The sequence below is a fragment of the Aulonocara stuartgranti genome (genome assembly GCF_965226115.1).
Source record: "Aulonocara stuartgranti genome assembly, chromosome: 5".
Classification (NCBI taxonomy): Eukaryota; Metazoa; Chordata; class Actinopteri; order Cichliformes; family Cichlidae; genus Aulonocara; species Aulonocara stuartgranti.
In genome coordinates, this window is record NC_138943.1 from 39,703,442 (window position 1) to 39,724,950 (window position 21,509).

The 21,509-nt window shown below is 49.0% G+C and overlaps 1 protein-coding gene across 3 annotated transcripts; it reads right to left on the reverse strand.

Annotated features, from left to right (window-relative positions):
• Positions 1-2,721: 2,721 nt before the first annotated feature.
• atxn7l2a (ataxin 7-like 2a) lies at positions 2,722-16,203 on the reverse strand. 3 transcript variants are annotated; one of them, XM_082533166.1, is made up of 10 exons: positions 15,937-16,203; positions 15,022-15,090; positions 12,527-12,857; positions 11,234-11,481; positions 10,666-10,748; positions 8,925-9,136; positions 8,360-8,540; positions 5,735-5,856; positions 3,724-4,585; positions 2,722-3,047 (listed from the first exon to the last, which is right to left on the reverse strand). In XM_082533166.1, exons 1-10 carry the CDS (start codon positions 16,064-16,066, stop codon positions 3,030-3,032), a joined length of 2,256 nt encoding a protein of 751 aa, XP_082389292.1. In that variant the 5' UTR covers positions 16,067-16,203; the 3' UTR covers positions 2,722-3,029. The 3 variants fall into 3 exon arrangements, with proteins under 3 accessions (XP_082389292.1, XP_082389291.1, XP_082389293.1); XM_082533165.1 differs by having other exon boundaries at positions 2,722-4,585; XM_082533167.1 differs by lacking the exon at positions 15,937-16,203 and adding an exon at positions 15,558-15,816 and having other exon boundaries at positions 2,722-4,585.
• Between the last annotated feature and the right edge of the window lie 5,306 nt (positions 16,204-21,509).

Sequence of the window (21,509 nt, forward strand, 5' to 3'; positions counted from 1 at the left end):
AAACAAGTCCTCACAAGTGTCGGGTCTTAAAGAATCTGTTGCTAACATCTTGGTTCCCAGTACCACAGCACCTTCAGGGGTCAGCAAAGGGCTAACTAACAACATTATGCCTAATTGGTGTAAATGGAGGCAAGGACATTAACATCATATATGCATGTATGTTAAATATGATCTCTGTTCCACAGGCCTGTCAAGGTAGCAGTAATTAGACCGTTAAAAAGTCCTCTGTTTACCGTGTTAGCTAATTAGAGGCCAATCTTTCTTGTATCCCAAAAAGTCTTGAAACAGCTGATCATCTGCAGGTTTCAGAAACTATCACAGTTATGATCTTCTTTGGGCTTTGAGAGCAGACACATGTCTGCTAGACCTCAGTGCAGCGCTCAGTTACCCATAATACTTTGTATAGAGTAATGTGCTGTAGGTATTACAGGTACTGTGCTGCAGTGGTTTGTATCATATCTATCTAATAGACTCCAGTTTGTGCATGTAAATGGAGAGTCCTCTTCACACACTGAGGTTAATTATGGAGTTCCACAGGGTTCAGTGCTAGGACCAATTCTGTTTACATTATACATGCTTCCCTTAGGCAGCATCTTTATTTATAACGCACTTTACATCCAACAATGTTGGCCAAAGTACTACAAATATAAAACAAAGAGAAAACAGTTTAAATTACATATAAAATATCTTAAAATTAAATAAATATATATAATTAATAAAAAACATATTAAGAGAGATCAACAGGTCCTGCTGTGCTGCAAATAGATATGTTTTAAGACGTGATTTAAAAACAGATAAGGAAGGTCCTGTCTAACATGTAAAGGCAACTCATTCCACAGTTTTGGTGCTGCCACAGCAAACGCCCGACTCCCTCTGAGCTTATGATTAGTCCTGGGCACGCTCAGGAGGAGCTGGTCAGCTAACCTGAGGGGCCCGAGGCCAGGCATGTCCAAAGTCCAGCCTGCGGGCCAAATGCGGCCCGTGTTCAAATTTCCACTGGCCGCAGCCTCTGTCACTGATTTTTTTTCTTAGAAGGGTGGACAATGAAATGAACATGAGTGAGCCTCCAGAGCCTTACGGGCCAAACGAGAAGCAGATTTGTTTGCTGCTGCTTGTTCCGCCGTAGATGACATGAAGCTACCGTGGAATAAAGTCACTGGGGTTATTATGGATGGTGCACCTGCTGTGGCTGGGGAGAGAAATGGACCCTAGTCTGTAACAAAGTCAGCAAACAAGGAGGTAAAGCTACAAAACTCCACTGTATTATTCACCTACAAGGACTCTGCTAAACATTTGAAATACGACCATGTTCTGAAAAAGGCAATAAAGGCTATTAATGATATTCGCTCCAAAGCCCTGTGCCACCGCCAGTGTCAACAGTTTGTACTCAACATCCAGGCTGAGTACAGGGATGTTGTGTATCACAATGACCTGAGATGGCTCAGTCGGGGGTCGGCACTGCACTGAAGCGCCTTGAGGCGACTTTTGTTGTGATTTGGCGCTATATAAATAAAATTGAATTGAATTGCAGCGCTTCTACTCTCTTAGGGAGGAAATCAGACAACTCTTATAATAACACAACATGTGAACACGCTGAACAGGAGCCTTCAGGGGTAAAATGCACTGGTAAGACAACTGTATTCACACATCAAAGCCTTTGGGACCAAACTGCTACTTTTCTAAAGACATCTGTCACAAATGCAGCCCAATACCACACATTTCCCATCGCTACAGGAAATAATGACTAGTTTCCTACAGACCAATGTTAGTGCGCAATGAGGTGATGCAGCAGACTTCTCTGGCTGAGAAGGTTCAACAGCACTTTTGGGATTTTGCAGCTATTGAAAAAATCTGGCTTCACAGTCCATGAAGCCAGATAACACACACCAATGAGTTAAACTGCAGGAATGTCTTAAAGACATAAAGACCTGGATGGCCGCTAACTTTCTGCTTCTTAATTCAGATCAAACTGAGGTTATTGTACTCGGCCCTGAAAAGCTTAGAAATATGGTATCTAAGCAGATTCTTCCTCTGGGTGGCATTACCTTGGCCTGTGACCAAGAGATGTCCTTCAGTGCGGAAAATGCAAATACACAAAAAAAATCTAAAATTATAAAGATATTGTCTCAGAGTAATAGTGAAAAACTAGTTTGTGCATTTATTGGATGTAGCTTGGACTGCAGTAATTTGATATTAGGCGATCCTAAAAATGTCCCGTTTCCTTTATTTGTTCCAACATGCTGCAGCCAGAGTACTGGCAGGTACTCGAGACAGTCTGCCTGTTGATCCAGACTCAAATTCTGCTCCTCATACACAATCTTAATCTAAAAGACTTCATAGTACTATGGTACTGATAGATGTCAGACTTTTAAGATGATCAAGTATGTAGTTAAGGCTGGATCAGGTGACCCTGAATCTGCTGTGTCTTCACTCACTCTTTGCATTTAATCATTTAAGCCCTGGCCACCTTCCACGTGTCCCCTCACTCCCTACCAGGCGTGACGGCTGCCCCCTCCTCAGCCCGGTTCTGTCAGAGGGTCATTGTTGGGGTTTCCCTCTATTACAGCAGTCTTTAATAACAAAGCAGCTTGAGGCAGCTGTGGGGATAAATGTGTTAATGCAGTCACATCATCTAGTTTCTAATTGTAAAACGTGCACCACTGACTTCAGCCCAACATGAGAGCACATTTCCAAAGTGATAAAGAAGTGACAGAAACCAAGTGAAAATGACATTTTTAATCAATTTTTATAAACCAACATTTCATTTAGCAGCATAACCAGATGGTCGTGAGGTATTTCTAAATCCATACGCTCTGAACTTCCTCCCACCCTCCTTCACTCACCCAGACCTACACACCCAGCTGCGATCCACACTACATCGACACTGCACATACAAACAAGCGGTCACATCCACACCCGAGCGTACGCTCCACAGACAGAAGGCACACACAGACACACACAGTCCTGTTGGCTCAGTCCTGGACTGAGCAGAGCTGGCTCCCTCATCGTGGCTTGTAAGGCAGGCACACTTAATGGTGCAGTTTTGGCTGTAGGACAGAAGAAAATTAGTCAAATTATTACTTTTGTTTAGACAGCTGCTCTTTGCATTCACTTCATAATAAACAAAGATCCATGTTTCACACAGAGCCAGTTTAAGACCGCTCCTCGGAGCGTGGCGGGAATTTCTGTCCACCGCTGCTGGGCGTCACTGATCGTCATGGAAACAGCTCTCGGTTGAGTAATAGTCATTTTTAATACCTTGCAGCAGACCTGTGTTAGTCTAGTCCAAGACTACGTCGCTGACAACAGAGACTCTGAGGAGTATGACCTGACTTATCTATGGCACTTTGTAATTACCCAGAGGGCAGCAGCTGCACCTTCAACACGTCAGCAGTACACTGCTGCGTCTATGCAGAAACATGATTCCTCTACATGCACTGTGAGGCACTGAGCTGGTTGCACGGTACAAACTGTCTGACTGGCAGCATCCTTTCAGCTGTGCAGAGGCAGTCTCATCAGCTACACCAGTGAACACAGGTGACGAGCTGCGAGGTAGCTGCACAGGCAGAGGCCGCCCTCACTAACGCAGCCATACAAGCAGAAACACAACAGAAACCACTCCGTTCTCAAAAGAGCTTCAAGGGTTACTCCTAGTCGCCTTTGCAGGGGCCAAGTGTGGACTGGAACTGCTCAGTACACCCATTTCCCCTCGTCCAAACCTACCTTCTGTGTGCCCAGTTTCTTCTCCACACCCCCAGAAAGCGTCCCGCTTTTATTGTCTTTCCAGGGGTAGAAGTTTGAGCGTGGAGACGAAGTGGCAGAGCTGGAAGAAGAGGAGGAAGTCAGGCAGTGGGCTGAAGGCTTAGAGGAGGGAGCGTTATCCTCCGTACGACCAGCTTTGCGTTTCTTCACCGTTCCCATCTGGTGCTCAAAGACCCTCCCGCTGCCCTGCCCGTGCAGCCCTGAGTCTCCCACGCAAGCACGGCTGTGGGAATTGGCGGTGGGAGAAGGGTCCCCCAGAGGAGGGTGTGTCCGTCTGTAAGTCCAAATAGCCTTTGTGCTCGGCGACTGGGCGTCTGTGGGGGAAGGCTGGGGGTGGGGTTTGCTGCTGGGGGAGAGCGTGCCATTGGTCTGTGCGTGCGCTTTGGAAGATAAAGACGACGTGTTGGAAGGCGGGCGGCCCCTGTCCTGGAGGACGATGCAGTTCCTGTCGGGACCCGAGTGCTCTCCTTCCTGGGATGGGACTTTGCGCTTGCGGAGAACAGCGGCTGTAGCGACTTGCTCTCGCAGCTTCAGCATTTGCTTGCTGGGACGTCCGACTGGATTCTTGGGTCGCCCGTGACTACCGGCGATGCTGCTGCTGCTATTGCTCCCGTAGTTCTCCAACTGCGTGGATGTCGGGGGCCTCCCCGGCCCTCGACTGGAAGATGATGAGGATGACGCCGTTTTGAGGGAGGAGCTAATATGACTTCCTGTGCGAACCTTAGAATGTGATGAAGAGGAGGACATGATGGTGGGAGACACGGATGTGATGGTCTTGGCTGGAGGAGGAGGAGACTGAAGGTCTGCAGCTTGAGGTATTTTCCTGGACAGAGGGAAAAAAGAACAGATGAGCCCACCTGCAGTGTCTGACAGCACAGCCATGTTTACAGTGGCCACACCCCCGCCTCACCCTGCCACGGGGAACATAAAGCCCAGACAGCACTGTGAGGTCATCTTCTGAGGGGGCGTTGAACCAAACAACCCAGGGTGCACCTCTGTGCCAGCCTTGTTTGTGCTGCTGTAACATGTAAGCCCTGAGTGTCTGTTCCTGCACTGCCCAGCATGTCAGCAGACACGTTGTTAGCAGGAAACTGCTGCCATACGACAGCTCCTCAGGACCTGCTCAGGCTCAGACCGAGCATCTGATGGAGGAAGAACGTTACACGTGGCATCGTGAGCATGTCACACTGCTGCTCTGTCTGTCCGGCTCTGCCTGAACGAGTCCCACTGATGTGACGTTATGGACCGAGTGGTTTTAATGCCACAGCCTACCTGTATTGTTGCCGACTGCATCCATCGCTTTATCAACACACTGCATCCATTTTCTAATGGAAGCTTCCAGCAGGACAGTGTCTCACACATTTCCTGTGTCAGGAACAAAAGGAGCTACACTGTTTGATAATGTTTGGGCTTTTTACAGTGAACCAAAGCAGCTCCAACTCTTTTCCATGCTGCTGTTCACGGCTGACAGTGTCAGGGCATGCTCCCACATCAGCACTGACTGACAACCAAACCTGTCGTGCTGAACTAGGCTACAGTCAGCATCTCCATGTGTGTCACAGTCAGGGTGAACTGCTCTGTCTAAAGCACAGAATATAATGTCAGAGACATTCACACCCGTGGCCTGCTGCAGATCGTCCTGTGGGGCTCTGGCAGTGCTCAGAGTTCCCACACAGAGGAGCAGACACCAGTCTTGATGTGGGTTAAGCACCTCCTGCAGCATCTGTCCATCTCCTGGAGACTCCTGCATGCTGTTGAGGCTGTGCAGGGAAGGCAGCAAACCAGCTGAAAAGCACACAGCTGGAGCACTACCTGTGCAGCCTGTGCAGGGTGCAGTCAGGGTGCTCCCAGTACTGACACTGACCCCGGTGTCCGTGGGTCGCTCCATTGTTGCACCACAGCTGCTGACAGTAACTCTGAGTAGTAAACACACATATATTCACATGAAGCTCTGTTCACAGGGACGTCTTACTTCCAAAGATGGGCGCTGATGTGCTGTTCCAGCATGCTGCTGAAGGCAGACCTCAGGTGGTGTAGTCTCCTGTCAAACGTGTAGATGCCCTGACCCAACACACGGCTTCCGAACGAGCACACCTTTAAAAACAAGAACACACCTTTAAACACCGAGCACAGAGGCTGTGCAGATATGCTGCTGTCTGAGTTTACATTCAACACAACTGTTTGTTTTGGAACTTCACAAAATCCTTTGAGTTGCTTTTCACACGTCTACTTTTGTATTTGTATCTATTCCAGCACCGTTTGCAGTCAGTCTCTCAGAGAAGTGCCTGGAAGAGCCTGTGGCACCACTGCAACCATGCTGCTTTATCCACACACACACACACACACACACACACGCACACGCACACGCACACGCACACACACACGCACACACACACACACACACACACACGCACACACACACACACACACACAGGTCTCATTATCACAGCCTGTGTCTCCTGTGCGTCTCCTGTGTGTGCGTCTCCTGTGTGTGAGTCTGCTGTGTGTGCGTCTGCTGTGTGTGCGTCTGCTGTGTGTGCGTCTGCTGTGTGTGCGTCTGCTGTGAGTCTCCCGTGTGTGTGCGTCTGCTGTGTGTGCGTCTGCTGTGTGTGCGTCTCCTGTGTGTGAGTCTCCTGTGTGTGCGTCTCCCGTGTGTGCGTCTGCCGTGTGTGCGTCTCCCGTGTGTGCGTCTGCCGTGTGTGCGTCTCCCGTGTGTGCGTCTCCCGTGTGTGCGTCTGCTGTGTGTGGGTCTCCCGTGTGTGCGTCTCCCGTGTGTGCGTCCCCCGTGTGTGCGTCTGCTGTGTGTGCGTCTGCTGTGTGTGCGTCTGCTGTGAGTCTCCTGTGTGTCCCCCGTGTGTGCGTCTGCTGTGTGTCTCCTGTGTGTGCGTCTGCTGTGTGTGCGTCTGCTGTGTGTGCGTCTGCTGTGTGTGCGTCTGCTGTGTGTCTCCCGTGTGTGTGTCTCCTGTGTGTGCGTCTGCTCTGTGTCTCCTGTGTGTGCGTCTGCTGTGTGTGCGTCTGCTGTGTGTCCGTCTGCTGTGCGTCCCCCGTGTGTGCGTCTGCTGTGCGTCCCCCGTGTGTGCGTCTGCTGTGTGTCTCCTGTGTGTGCGTCTGCTGTGTGTGCGTCTGCTGTGTGTGCGTCTGCTGTGCGTCCCCCGTGTGTGCGTCTGCTGTGCGTCCCCCGTGTGTGCGTCTCCTGTGCGTGCGTCTGCTGTGTGCGCGTCTCCTGTGCGTCTGCTGTGTGTGCGTCTGCTGTGTGTGTGTCTGCTGTGTGTGCGTCTCCCGTGTGTGTGTCTGCTGTGTGTGCGTCTGCTGTGTGTGTGTCTGCTGTGTGTGCGTCTCCCGTGTGTGCGTCTGCTGTGTGTGCGTCTGCTGTGTGTGTGTCTGCTGTGTGTGCGTCTCCCGTGTGTGTGTCTGCTGTGTGTGTGTCTGCTGTGTGTCTCCTGTGTGTGCGTCTGCTGTGTGTGTGTCTGCTGTGTGTGTGTCTCCCGTGTGTGTGTCTGCTGTGTGTCTCCTGTGTGTGCGTCTGCTGTGTGTGTGTCTGCTGTGTGTGTGTCTCCCGTGTGTGTGTCTGCTGTGTGTCTCCTGTGTGTGTGTCTGCTGTGTGTGTGTCTCCTGTGTGCGCGTCTCCTGTGCGTCTGCTGTGTGTGCGTCTGCTGTGTGCGCGTCTCCTGTGCGTCTGCTGTGTGTGCGTCTGCTGTGTGCGCGTCTCCTGTGCGTCTCCTGTGTGTGCGTCTGCTGTGCGTGCGTCTGCTGTGCGTGCGTCTGCTGTGCGTCTCCCGTGTGTGTGTCTCCCGTGTGTGTGTCTCCCGTGTGTGTGTCTCCTGTGTGTGCGTCTGCTGTGTGTGTGTCTGCTGTGTGTGTGTCTCCCGTGTGTGTGTCTGCTGTGTGTCTCCTGTGTGTGTGTCTGCTGTGTGTGTGTCTCCTGTGTGCGCGTCTCCTGTGCGTCTGCTGTGTGTGCGTCTGCTGTGTGCGCGTCTCCTGTGCGTCTGCTGTGCGTGTGTCTGCTGTGTGTCTCCTGTGTGTGTGTCTGCTGTGTGTGTGTCTCCTGTGTGCGCGTCTCCAGTGCGTCTGCTGTGCGTGCGTCTGCTGTGCGTGTGTCTGCTGTGCGTCTCCCGTGTGTGTGTCTCCCGTGTGTGCGTCTCCCGTGTGTGCGTCTCCCGTGTGTGCGTCTCCCGTGTGTGCGTCTCCCGTGTGTGCGTCTGCTGTGCGTCTCCTGTGTGTGCGTCTCCCGTGTGTGCGTCTGCTGTGTGTGTGTCTGCTGTTCGTCTCCTGTGTGTGTGTCTGCTGTGCGTCTCCCGTGTGTGTGTCTCCTGTGTGTGCGTCTGCTGTGTGTCTCCCGTGTGTGCGTCTCCCGTGTGTGCGTCTCCCGTGTGTGTGTCTCCCGTGTGTGCGTCTGCTGTGTGTGTGTCTGCTGTTCGTCTCCCGTGTGTGCGTCTCCTGTGTGTGTGTCTCCCGTGTGTGCGTCTCCCCTGCGTCTCCCCTGTGTCCTTGGGGACATGAGGACACAGCATGGGCGTCCTCCTGTCCCTGTGTAACGTCTCAGCCTGTGGTGATCAGAGGCTGGGCTCTGTGGCTGCTGAGCCCCAGTAAGTCTCACCGCCGCTGGTCTGGGATGCGCAGCCGAAGATGGAAACTCAGCTCGCTCGTCGTTTCCTTCGGCCTCGCTTTCATCGCTCGAGATTCGTCCGTGGACCAGAGGCGAGGGGACTCTGGGATTACCCTCATCCGACCGCTGGCTCTCCTCCTCTGGGGCACTCTCTACCACAGCCGTAGGCCAACTAGAACACACACAGGACCATCCAGATCCAGTTACACCCTCAGCAGCACCACATCAGCTCCTTCCCTACACTTGATGCACACGCTGTACTGAGCCGCGAACTGGTGGACTCATCTGAGAAGCCTTTAAACTTGCTCTGTTTGGGGATTATGTAACAGAACGAACACCTGGGTGTTAGTTTAGCAGACCATCAGTCCAGCACGTCTATGTTACAGCAGCAGCTGTTAGCTGCTTGATAAAACAGTTGCCCAGCAGCTGACTACACATGAATCCTGCAAGCCAAACCATGTTTGAGCCACTATAATCAGTAAAAAGATGGTTATTTATCTCTAGAAGAGTCCTAACTTCTTCTATAAGCATCCTTAGCTTCAGCATTCTTCACAACCTGAAGGCAGGGAGGGTGACCAAAGGTCTCCTGCAGTGTGGAGTACCAGCTTGCTCCCTGGGGGCCTCTGGGCTGAGGGACTGTCCCGTCGAGGAGCCTCCCTCCAGGGCTGGGCTCCCTTTCTCTCGAACCCTGGTCTTGAGTTCTGCCACTAGCTGGTCAAAGTTCTTGCTGCGGCCCACCACCTTCCTCCTCTGGTGGATGGAGTGAATCTGAGGGAAGGACAGATCAGATTGTGTGTTTGCTGTGGATCTGAGCAGGCCTGTGTGATGGGACTGACTGGATACTGTGGAGTTTCAGAATCGATTCTTTCAACAACAGGACAGTATAACAGTGCTTTTGAAAGATGACATCATCCCCCACCTATAGAGTCCACATTAAACTCCTCCCACAGTCGAGGACATTTTCATCTGAACACAGCACAAGTTGTCCCCCATTAATGAAGCGCCCGTACGAACCCCCCAGTGTTCCCAGCAGAAGCACCATTTCTCCCACAGAGCTGTTTTGGTGTACACATGTTTACTTCCTGTATGTGCAGTGGATCAACACTAAAGACTTGACAGCGTTTCACACACAGCTCAGAAGAATAACTGCAGTCGGTCACCTCTCTCATCAACAAGCTGCACGTCTGGCCTGCGATGGTCGACCGCTCTCCTTTTGCAAACTGCGCAGTTCTGACACGTCTCCATGCGTGATCAGTGGGATTCAGATTAGCGTGTCGTCTTCACACAAACAGAGGCGTGTCGGGGTCCTGGTCCTGCTGGTCCCGTGACCTCTGACCCAGCTGTCTCACACTGACCCTACACTGGTAGTCTTCAGATCTCATGATGCGTCGCACACCGTCAGGCCAGAGGCAGCAACGGTGTCTGACTGTAGCTACTGTGTCGTCTCCTTGGTAGGCCTCGCTCTGTTCTCTGATGGTCTCGTCGTGCACTGTGGTAAACGCCAAGGCGGCTTCTTCCTGTCCCAGCAGTGGGCGGTCCTGGCTCTCCTGCCTTTCGTTTCCTTCACATGTCGATGGACAGCTTGGAGTTGTTCCTGCACTGCAGTCTTTTATCAGCTGTTGTCTTCAGTGCAGGGAGCTCAGCCACAGCGTGTTGTGAACCTCCCTCCAGTGTGACTGACGTATGGCCACCACCTGTTTCAGGATGCTCCGTGGCAGGTTGGAGCCGTGTGTGAATCACTGTCAGAGCGTGTTGTGTTGATGCACTGCACGTTCCAATCCTGCATTGTTACTCTATACTGCGACGTTTCAGCCACACCTATGGTGACGTGTAAGGAGCACAGGAGATGTTTCTGGAAATATTATGAAGAATAGGCTTTATTGGTGCTTCCAGAGCTCAACACGAGATGGAAAGACACCGAGTTTGGGACAGACTGGACCTCACACCAGTTTGAAAGTGGGAGAGCTGTGGTGAAGACCACGATGGGATTCTGTCACATATTTGATATCACATTGTTGAGGAGATCGATCCAGTGGAAAACAAAAAGGACTCACGGCTGTGCAGGACAACTTCAATGACAGAATGACATGTGACACACAGGTTTACACAAACGTTCAGTGATAACAGCATGATGAGTGTGCGTGAGGGCTGAACATGGCGGACAGGCTCGAAGCCCACACGCTGCCCTGTCACTGGGTCACAGCCTGACAGCACGCCTCACCCTGTACTTACCCACACTGAAGCACTAACATGGGACAGCACGCATGTGTGTGTGTGTGTGTGTGTGTGTTGCTTACATTGCATGTCAGGAGGCGGGTGCACACTTTCTTCCTGTCGGGGTCAAGGACGCCGCAGTGTTTGTCCAAGTCGCACTTCCTCTCTGAGGACACACAGAAGCCACGTGAGCCACAGTGTGACAGCACAAGCTCACGTCTGTTGTCCACACGTGTGGACACACGGTTTCATTCTATTTGAAAGCAAACGGCCGTCTGCAGCGCGGCCGGAGCGCGGCTGCAGACGGCCGCAGCTGCGCTCTCTGCACTCGGCAGGCTGATCCTTCATGATGCATCACAGCGCGTCACGCTGTGTGTCAGCAGACGCCGGCTGCAGACTCAAACAGAACAAAGACATCGCACAGACACATGAACGCAGCGTTCCAGAATAGCTCGGAGTGACGCTCGGCTTGTTTTAACAGTGCCGCCATCTTGGATTGCTACCTCGGGTCACATTGGTTGGCTCGGACTTTCCGAGTGGGAAACAAAAACCTTTAAAACTTGGCATCGACTTCCGACTTATTCGGGAACGCACCACACTTCTACTGACATCTACTTTCTCTATTGCCTGCACGTCTGAACTTGTACTCACTGGAAGCCACTTTGTTGTAGGGTCTGGGGATGCGGTGGCGTGTGGCAGCGGAGGTTTGAGTGGAATCCTTTCTCACTGTGGGGTGCCTGTCACTGGGTGAAGATCTACCAGGCGGAGTAGCTCCGTGTGGCCAAGGGGGATCTCTGAGAGACGGAGGTGGGGAGCTCATGGGAGGCTCGAGAGGTGGTGGCTGCTTGAATACCGAAGAGTCAAAGTGACTGCCGTGGGACTTCTCCAGTGGGGAGTGTCTTGGTGACGAGAGAAGAAGTTCACAGTTTGTCATCGTAGCCAATGAAAAACAACCATGTGTGAATAAGAGGGCTCTAATGTTTCAGTCCTGCGCTCTACATTAGCTGTGCTCGCTCAGATCACGTGTTCGTCTCTCTAACACAGCTCTGTGCTGATTGGTCGCAAACACAAGGTTTGGATAGAAAGGTGTGTGAGGCTTTTGTACTGAGCTGTGATTAATAACTTTAACATGATAATCCACCACGCTCCACCAAGTATGTCAGGAACTGAAGAAGATGCCCACTTTCATGCCGGCTTCTCTCCAAACACCAATCCTTTCCTACCAGCTGGAACGATGACACGGGTGCTGCCACGAGCAGGTTACGCGTAGCACACATCAGGACACGCCAAAGGGCTTCAACTCACCAAAACTCGAAAATAAAAAAGTCAAATGTGTATTTGAGAGAAAACTCGAGTGGCGATGAGCTGAGACAGATTCTACCACAGACAAGTCCCACCTCATTTCTGGGTGCAACCCTGTCTGTGGTCCCCAGACTCCAGCAAGCACCGAGTTCAAAAACAGCCAACAGCCTTTCATCCCCAAGAAAAGGTTTAGCTCGGCTGTTATGACAGGTGTTATTCTACAGTCAGCATCCATGGAGGATCTATGGTGCTAGCTTCCATCTAGACATGATGCACCAGAACATACGGTTCTGCTGTTACCTGATCAAAGATTATGACTATGGCTCACTGGAGCTTCAGCTAGCTACAGAGCTAGGGTAATAATGCAAACACATTAGCACAGTGACAAAGAGCATCAGGTTTAAAGGTTAGTCATTAATGTGCTGCTGTGTGGTTTGGATGACTCGCTACAAAGAGAGGCCAACACTCGCTGTTTGTCATTTCAATTAGATATAAGAACACATTACAACATTTGTACAGAGGATTTAGACGAACAAAATCATTGCACGTCCAATCCAAGCTAGCCACTACACTCTGAACAGCTGACATCATCTATTATTGCTTTAATCAAGCTCGGACATTTTGACTGGACTGTGTTCTTACCGCACTCCGTCCTTGGAAGTTTTCGAGTATCTGTACTGTGGTGGTGTGACGGGTGAAGGTGGAGCCGCCCGGAGCTGCCCGACTCCCTGGTTTCGACCCTCCCACGAAGCAGCGTTGGTCCCATGAGGAGGAGAGGGGCCGTGATGGCTTCTCTGTTGGGGTTGCGGTGCCGGGGTGGGAGAGCGTAAGCGGGCGTACAGCTTGGCCACAGGCCCGTGTCTCCGCTCGCAGTGCTTTTCAAAGGCCTGTGGCTTCACGACCTGCCCGCAATGGCTGCAAACCACCAGGTAGAAGTCGTCATGGCCAGGGTAGAGGCCAAAGATGGACATGTCTTGAAGAAGAGTGGAGAACACAGAAAGACGTACTCTCACTTAGAGGAACCTACGGTTTCAAACATCCTAAATCTGCACGTGCTTCTTGCGACTGACATGCTCGTAGCCTGCTGTGCTGCTGGATCTGCTTCTACTGTGTAGCCTGTTCCACGGAGAAGCTGTAAGTCGGGGCTTACTTACCCGACTAAGTATTTGCAGACTCAGTTGAATGTGATGACATTTTCAGGCTTTGTTTCACTCACTAACAAGGTATGGGTGTGCGATATATCGAATATACTCAACGTATCGCGGGTTTTTCCACGTGCAATGGTTAAAGTGGCTTTATGGGAACCATTGAGTACAGGTTGCCATGGAAATATTAAGCTGTCTGCATGTAACCCATGCTGCAGATGCATGTCGTTCGGATTTCACGAGGAGGATGTCGAACAAAATGCAGTCTTTGCAAAACATGCCGTGAAACTATCGCTGCAAAATGTAGCAGCAGCACAAATGTATCCACCAGCTGAAAAGGTGTTTGAACGTCTGCACGTGAACGTCTGCACGTGAACGTCTGCACGTGAACGTCTGCACGTGAACGTCTGCCCGCACACCGAACAGTAAACCAGCTGTGACTCTCGTTTCTGTCATTTAAGGTCGGCAGTTTTCACGCGTCATAGGCACAAAGAGCACCTTGTGGTGCTGTTAGCATCTTTCACTTGGTGCGAGATCCTAAATACTTCTAAACTACTAAAGCTGAGTGCTCCCTCTCGCTGACGCGTGCTCTGAATGTGCACAGCATCATGGTGCACACATGCTGCACACTGTGGGGAGCAGGTATCCTCTCACATCATCTCCAAAAACAGGCCGAGCGTGTTTATTGAAATGATGTGATGAGCTCTGTATCTCTGTGCTCACCAACACATCTCCTCTTTCCCAGCTTGTGTTTGTCAGTGAACGAGTCCCGTGTGTCTACTGAAGGCATCATGAGTGGAGCCGTGTCTTAGAGAAAACAGCATGAGCGCATTAGCAGAATTATAAGTCGGTAAAGACTTTTTAGCGGCTGATAGCCATCCACTTCTTCCCCTGCTCACAAATAAACTCCCCGGTTTCTGGGTCAAACAGTATGTATGTATGTGCAAGTCAACATCCCGCCCCAGCAGCAGGCGTGCAGGTATACAGGATGATCACACGACAGTGCTCAGCCAGGCTCACGTAAATCCACCCGACTGGGGACCAGAATGCATCCGCTGCCCTGACCAGTGACGGGCCAGTCAGCCTCCTGGTGGTCTTAATAAGAAGCTGGCTGTTTTCATGCATCTGCAGCACAGCCACACGCCAACACGTCGGTATGTGGAAGCCAATAACTGTGAGTAAAAGTTTGCCAAACAGAAGTTTGGACGTGCACACTTTATAGAAGCTAACGCTATCCAGCCCTCGATCGAAGCAGTTAGACAATGATGGAGGAGTCAGATCAGCCTGTCGTCGGTCAACATGTCCAGTCGCCCAACCTTAGCGTGCACTTTGTTACAAACACAAACCTTTATGAGAAATTCACTGACATAAAAATCGGATTGTAAATGATGGCATCAACTGGTGAGGCTCCCCTGATGTGCACCATGAGCAGGAGCTTGGTGCTAGCTGGAACCACAGGCCGGAAACGCTGCAAAGCTTCACTTAGAACGACGAAGCTGGCGTGCACGTGCCAAACACTCACGCTCCTCTACGTGCCAAATACGCTCCAACACACCGTCGTCACAGACGCGTGTTACAATGCACAGCATTACAAAGCATGTGGCTTGTGTAGTGTTATAAGCTGTTAATATAACTACAAAAGAAAAATAGAAATGTAAGCCTATTTCCAACAAAAGCTGTGTTCACGATAAGCGACCTGAAACTCAGCGTGAGCTCTGTGAAGACTCTTCATTGTTAAACTTTGACGAAACATTCTGAGTCTGGCCAAAGTTTTTTAACCAAACCTGCACAGCAGATTCAAACAGTGGGGGCTTCAGATCAGCCTTGTCTGGCTCTTATGGCCGTGTGATCCTCACACGCACTGTCAGGTACCCCCGAGTTGTGGTGTCATGTTCTCATAAACAGCATCCAGCATGTGTATGTGCAAAGGTGTGTTTGTTAGAAAAGCTGAGATCCATAAGTATGAGGCATGTTTCCAACCTGCACACTTACCCTCTTTACTGAGTGACATTGCCTCTGCAGCCTTTTTGCCATTCTTATTGCAGTCATCCACATCAGGCCCTGAAACACATGTTCAAGACAGCCACTGTCAGCTGTGATGTTGGTATCACCATTAGTAATGCTCATCTTACATCACACATAGCCCATATTAATAAGCTGTGTTATGTAATTGACTCAGATCTCGTTTCTTCAGGAAGTACTCGTAGTCCAAGTATACGATCAGCAGGCAGTAGCTAATGGCACTGGGTGGTGGGGAGACTATCTGACAGTTAATGGGCAGAGCAGCACTGGAGAAACGCCAAACAGTGACTCTAAGCTAGCAAGAACACTGTGGGCAGAAGCCACATATATGAGGAATCGTGTGGCGAGTCCACGAGTATCATTGTTTAGGAAGCGAAGTGGGAACGACACGCAAAATGTTTCCTTCTATCACAGGATGGGCCAGCGGTGCAGAAGCGTCAGACTCCTCCTCCGTCACCGGCTCTGAATCCGGCTGCTGCTAGCGTTAGCATGCTGATGCTAACTACCTCGTCGCCACCGGCTAGTCGGGCTCGCATGGTAGCTTGTATGCTCGCTTTCCACGGCCAGCCGTCCACACTAGCTTCCTTCCGCTCTGATGTCAGCCAGCCCTGCCGGTTTTCTCCACACGAATGGTCTCCCCTAAACGCTGCAGACTGTTTTATGACCACACAGGTGGAAATCATGCTACAATGACTGTGTCCTTACAATTATAATTTTTGTAACCTAGTGAAGACCAACATGTTACCCACCCAGCACTAGGACCCGGTAGGGTCTTTGTTTGGGTAACATGTTTAGCTCCGTCCTGCGTTTCCGCGAAAATAAACACTGCTGCTTCCGTTAAATGGCTCCGTACCGATCAGTGTTTGTGTCAGGGTGTTTCCTTACCATCCGCCGGCGTCATGCCCGCCCAATCGGCCCAGGCAGTCCAGCTTTGACCCACGAAATCATCGAGGCTAGGAACCCGCCGATCCAGAGCAGCCATTACTTTTACTGCGCGTTCACGAACCGCCATCATCACTGCGCGGCAAGCAGCTTACGTCATCTCGCGTTCTCGACAGGAAAGGAACTTCCTGCGTGCGCGTGCTGGGGACACCCACACAAACAGAAGGCTTGGCTCTAAGAGCTGTCCCACTTTTGTACCGTGGAAATGACAGAATGTTATCAACACAGCACACGCGTGGACGTAGTATGGTTGAATGCGCAGTGAAAACAGAATGACATGTAAGAAACATCACAGCTTCCACAGATCCGCTGCCGCCTGTCTTTACACCTTGTCGCGTGTGGTGAGGCACATGATCAATAGTTGGTCCACGACCCTGTTATGGGACAGAGGCCACCCACTTTGTCCCCTCTGCATAGACTGGTACTCCTCTATCATGTACCAGACAGCCTGGTTAGAGTGCCACAGCTGCACACCTGCACAGGTACATTATCCTCTGAGCTTCCTCCATTCATCCTTCTTCCACCTGCTCCTGTCTGACACTTACCTCCACCAGACTATTTGATCTTCTCCTCCATTTCACTTCCTGTCCACACCATGATGGAACAGTTGGAACTTTGCTTGCTCTCCTGCATATATCGGCCTTCTTTCCTTCTGTCTCCATCATATCAGCCAGCTCTCTCCCTGTAACAGTCCCTCACTGCCACACGCCTGCCTTTCCTTCTCTCTTGTTGCCTCTTCTTTTGTCTTCATGTAAGAGTAGCACATTTGTACCGGCACCCTGCTGCCCACCAGCACCTGAGGCGATCATTGTTAACCAATCTAAAGCCCAGCACAAACAGCAGGACCTAGTTCGGCGTTCTGTATCGTACACTCACACGGGATAATGTTTGCCAGGAGGTGGCACAGATCAGTGAAAGGATGTGGTCTTGGTGAGGAGAAGAAGAGAATGAGTCCAGGCAGCGTTTCCAGTAATCCACATGGATATTGCACCAGTGAAAAGGGAGCATTGGAGGGTGAGCAGGCAGGCAGGCGAGTGCGGAGTTAAGCAGCGTCCTGTGGAGGCGGCTGAGTATGACAGGCACTCCTATAACCAGCAAAGGCACACACAGGAACCTGGAAGGGAATTTTACCAAAGGAGCAGCCTGGTTAGTTAGTTAGCTTTTAACACGCTGATCTTTCCTATTGGAAGTCAAACTGTGTAGTCAGGTGAGCGCAGTAGTCCACTCCAGCGTTGTCCATTGGAGACAGCGAGCCAAGGTAAAGCCACACCTTGCAGCTGATGTCTGTGAACGTGTTATTCATGTGTCCATTACTTGCAGACTGGACTGCTGCAGTTCTCTGTACTTTGGTTTGGACCAGGCCTCTCTTCATGATCTCCAGTTGGTCCAAATGCAGCTGCTCGCCTGCTGACGGGCACTAAGGAGCCTGTAACCCCAGCGCTGGCCTCCCTGTTCCTGTCTAATTTAACATCCTACTTTTTGGTTCTAAATCAGTTAACAGCGAGCTTCTACCTGTCTGAGTTGTGTATTTATGCTCCAGAAACAACTATAAGCTAACGTTAACGAATCCACAGACTAAAGTGTGGTGGTGACCAATGTTCCCTCTAATGTTTCATGTGTCTGAACACACAAACTCCCTGAGCGGCCCTTGGACCAGGGTGAGCGACAGCAGACGTGGTCACTGTGGTCACGCCAGCATCCAAGTTACATGTTTATTAAAATAACAAATTACAGCATTTATGTTAGACTACTTTTAATTAACTGCTTTATCCCACTTACAATGAAAACAAAAATCTTGTTCATGACCTGTGCAGCATGTTAACACTGTTGGAAGGAAAAATAACTTCAACTGCAATTTTGAAAAGACAACTTTGTTTTTTTTTCTGTTATAAAGCTCTGACTGTATTATGAGTCTGACTCTGTGGGAGAGGGTCTGTAACTCTGTCTGCAAATACAGGATATAAAGACCAATGTTGGGCAATTAATTATATAGTTACTTCTTCAAAAAAGTAACTGAGTTTTGCAAACAACAAAGTTCCGTCTGTCCTGCTCACATCTCCAATGGTCGTACCAGGGGCGATTTTAGCCCATTTTTGGGGGTGCTTCAGTGATTCCCCAAAATGAATCAAAGCACCCCCAAAGATTTCTTACTTCTTTTTTTTTTTTTTTTTACAATATTTGCTGTTTGTGTGACACACTACTAAAAATATAAAAAGCATACAGTGCTGTACTTGTTTGAGACGTAACACTTTAACAACAAAAGTATAGATAACCCCCCCTCCCTTCCAAAATGGTTTGTTCCAGCTCTCCCCTGCTCTGGCTCTAGCGCTCTGTCTGCCAGAGCGATGGTGGCTGAGACGCAGCGAGCGGAGGTGGAAGTGCCTGGCTTAAAAGAGTTAGGTAGGAGTCAGGCCTTGTTTATTTTTATTTATTTGATTTGTCACTGAATGATTGATTTATTTTGAACATGACTAAAATAACAACAAAATACACTTTAAACAACAGTGAGACAAAGAAAGGGTTGGTACAAACAGACTTAAAGGTAAACTCATTTGATCCTACCTCAACATACAACATACATGTATAATTACATACAATTCTATAAGTCTACAAACAGATGTCACGCATAAAAATCCTAATGATGAAGCTAAATATTGGGTTTAATTGTGCCTCATTTACAGTGACAGAGTTTTCCCTTCCTTCCTCTCCTTTTACATAAAGTATAATTACCATTATATAAGCAATCATATATCTGTGTCTATACATACATATACCTAAATAAGTATATACAAAGGAGGGGGAGAAAAAAACAAACAACCCCCCCACCTGCCCAGACCAATGTGTAAAATCTTGGAGCAGATATGGTGCCACAAAAAGTGCCATTACTGGGTCTGTGGGAGCTGTTTTTTAAAAACATTTAGACCAGCAGGTGGCGATATTAGGACATGTCCAAAACATGTGACAACGAGGCAGAATTCTGGCCACATCGATCACAGCTTGAGTCCGCCCCTGGAAACATCTGTCGTAGGATCCAAAACGAAATTAAAATCATCAGTTTATGGGTGTCCATATTAGGTAAAGAGGATATAAATGATTTAATAAAACCTGCATCATCAACATTAGGGCATAAATATTTGCTAGTGTAACCTGATTGTTATAAAGTTTCCCTGTAACTATGATATAACGTCCACGAGGGTCTGATAGTACGTTTATCAGACCCTATTCTTAGCTGTGAATGAAACACCTGCGCTCCATCCTCCACGTAGCTTCTGATGATCCTGTTTCTCAAACGGCTTTCCTGCAAGTATCCTGTATCTGTCCCCAGCTTTTTAAGGTGTGCCAGAATGTTGCCCCGCTAACAGCACCATTGAGTCCTTTACAATGCCATGACACAAAATTTACTAGGTTTTAATAATTATCAATAACCATTATTTAACTTGTAAATAAAGATTTGCAACCCAATTAAACCCTTTCCCCTCCTTTTTAATAAAATGGCCTCCAAACAAAATACAAACAAACCCAAACAGAACACTGAAACAGTCTCTGCTCCTCCCTGCACAGAGAGGCCTCCATACAACCAAAGTATTTAAGTCTCAGCTCAGAGACACGAACATCTGACTTACCACTCAGCTCCCAAAGATTTATATTATTCATATCCAGTTTCATTTTGATAAAGTTTGATAAAGCACACTCACAGTAATAATAATATCAATAATAATAAAATTAATAAAGGGAAAGAAAGTAGTTCAGGCTCTGCCATTGACCTTAACCCTTGTTATGATGGTTTACATACAAGGAGAGATTACATTGGTAAGAGAATAAACATCATCTTGTAACTTAAATCACCTTAATATTAATCCATTTAAATATTAGCTATGAATTTACCTGCGGACACATAATTCATTCTCCTTCTATAATCTTATTCATTCTCTCAAAACAGAACAAAGAAAGGAAGAAGATGTAAGAATGTCCTGAGCAGCATAATAACATATTTGACCTGAATAAGAGTTTACCACCTCAGTCAGTGAGCGTCACCGTCCGGTAACGTCTTTCTCGAGCAGCTGCCAGCGCCTCCTATCCAGTTTCACCTTCCGATGTGATCAGCTTGTTGGACGGGATACATTTCTCGTGTCTCTGGAGCCGTTTGCTGTAACCACCTGGCTGGATAACACAGCTGTGTTGGATGCCAGCGATGCGGAGTTTCTGCTTCAGTTGATTGAAGGTTGCTCGCATCCGCCCAGCCTCAGGACTTGTGTCGGGGAAAATATAAACTGGAGACCCGTCGAAGTGTAAGTTTCCTTTATTACGAGACAGTCTCAGGATCTTCTCCTTGTCTGTGAAGTAGTGCAATCGGATAGTATCGGGCCTCGGTCGTTCCCCGCTGCGTGGTTTGGGGATAAGGCTTCTTCTCGATCAATAACAACAGGGCGGTCAAAGTTATCTACTCCAGAAACTTTGCGGCAAAATCGGTGACGTTATTCGCTTCTGCGCCTTCTGCAACACCAACTATTCTGATATTCTGTCTGCGACTTCCATCCTCTCAGGCCATGTGTCTCTTTAGCTGAAAAACATGACACCAGGTAACCTGCAGTGTGGGAAACGTGTTTCCCGACGATGTTTGCTGCCCTACAATCCGCCCTGCTCTGCAGTGAAATCAGCACCGTCCTGTTGCTCCCATTGAAGTGTATACAGCCTGTTTAAACTCTAAAACTCAACACTGTCCTGTTTGGAATGGGTACTGACTGACTGGATGCCCATTAACCTTATAACTGTTGTGTGTGTGTGTGTGTGTGTGTGTACAGATAGACAGCCAGGTGCATATAAGGAAGGTTTTTCAAAAAAAGGAGCCACATTCAGGTGAAAGTGTAAAATCAAATGACCTGTGAATCAGGAATAATGTTGGATCAGTGTTTCAATATTTATCCTTTATTAGATGTTCGTGTGGTTTGGTTATTTGCCTTTTGCTTGAAAGTACACTGAGAGGACTTTTCATTAGTGATCTTAATAGTAGTTTTTTCATATTAATGTAATTTTTCATCTAATTGAATCTATTTGTGTATGATTGTCAGTCCAAAGAGGGAACGTGAGGAAGAAGCAGGTAAGCTAACAGACAGACAGCAGTGACAGGCAGAAACTGTTAAACTGACAAAGAGAAAAACCTGATTTTACTCACAGTCTGGAAGTTGTGTCCTCCCTGTATTAAAGCTGCTAAACAGAATCTGCTAAACAAACTGGGCTGAAACACTTTGAGCCTCTTTAACAACATCCCAACATAACATTATCATTGATCGGGGAGATTCAAGTTAATGATATATTTGTATGTGGTTCAGCCACAACTCTACTGAAACCTCAGCCAGTAACAGGTCGGCCAACCTTTGGACCGTCCAGTTGTCTGTATGACTGCTGCAGTACGTGCTTCACATTTGAAACACTATCAGTGCCAAAGACTGTCCTGGTGGAGCGAGCAGCTGTAAAGAGAAGCAGATGCTCTGTTTCTAAAAGTGTTTTAAGCTTGT

Bases quoted from the DNA above. Each gene is read 5' to 3' on its own strand.
- atxn7l2a (XM_082533165.1), bottom strand. From the start codon at position 16,066: ATGATGGCGGTTCGTGAACGCGCAGTAAAAGTAATGGCTGCTCTGGAT. The intron at 5,857-8,359 runs GTGAGACTTACT...TTGTTTTTAAAG, and splicing joins CGCATCCCAGACCAGCGGCG to GTGTGCTCGTTCGGAAGCCG. The intron at 4,586-5,734 runs GTAAGACGTCCC...CCCTCTGTCCAG, and splicing joins ATCAGCGCCCATCTTTGGAA to GAAAATACCTCAAGCTGCAG.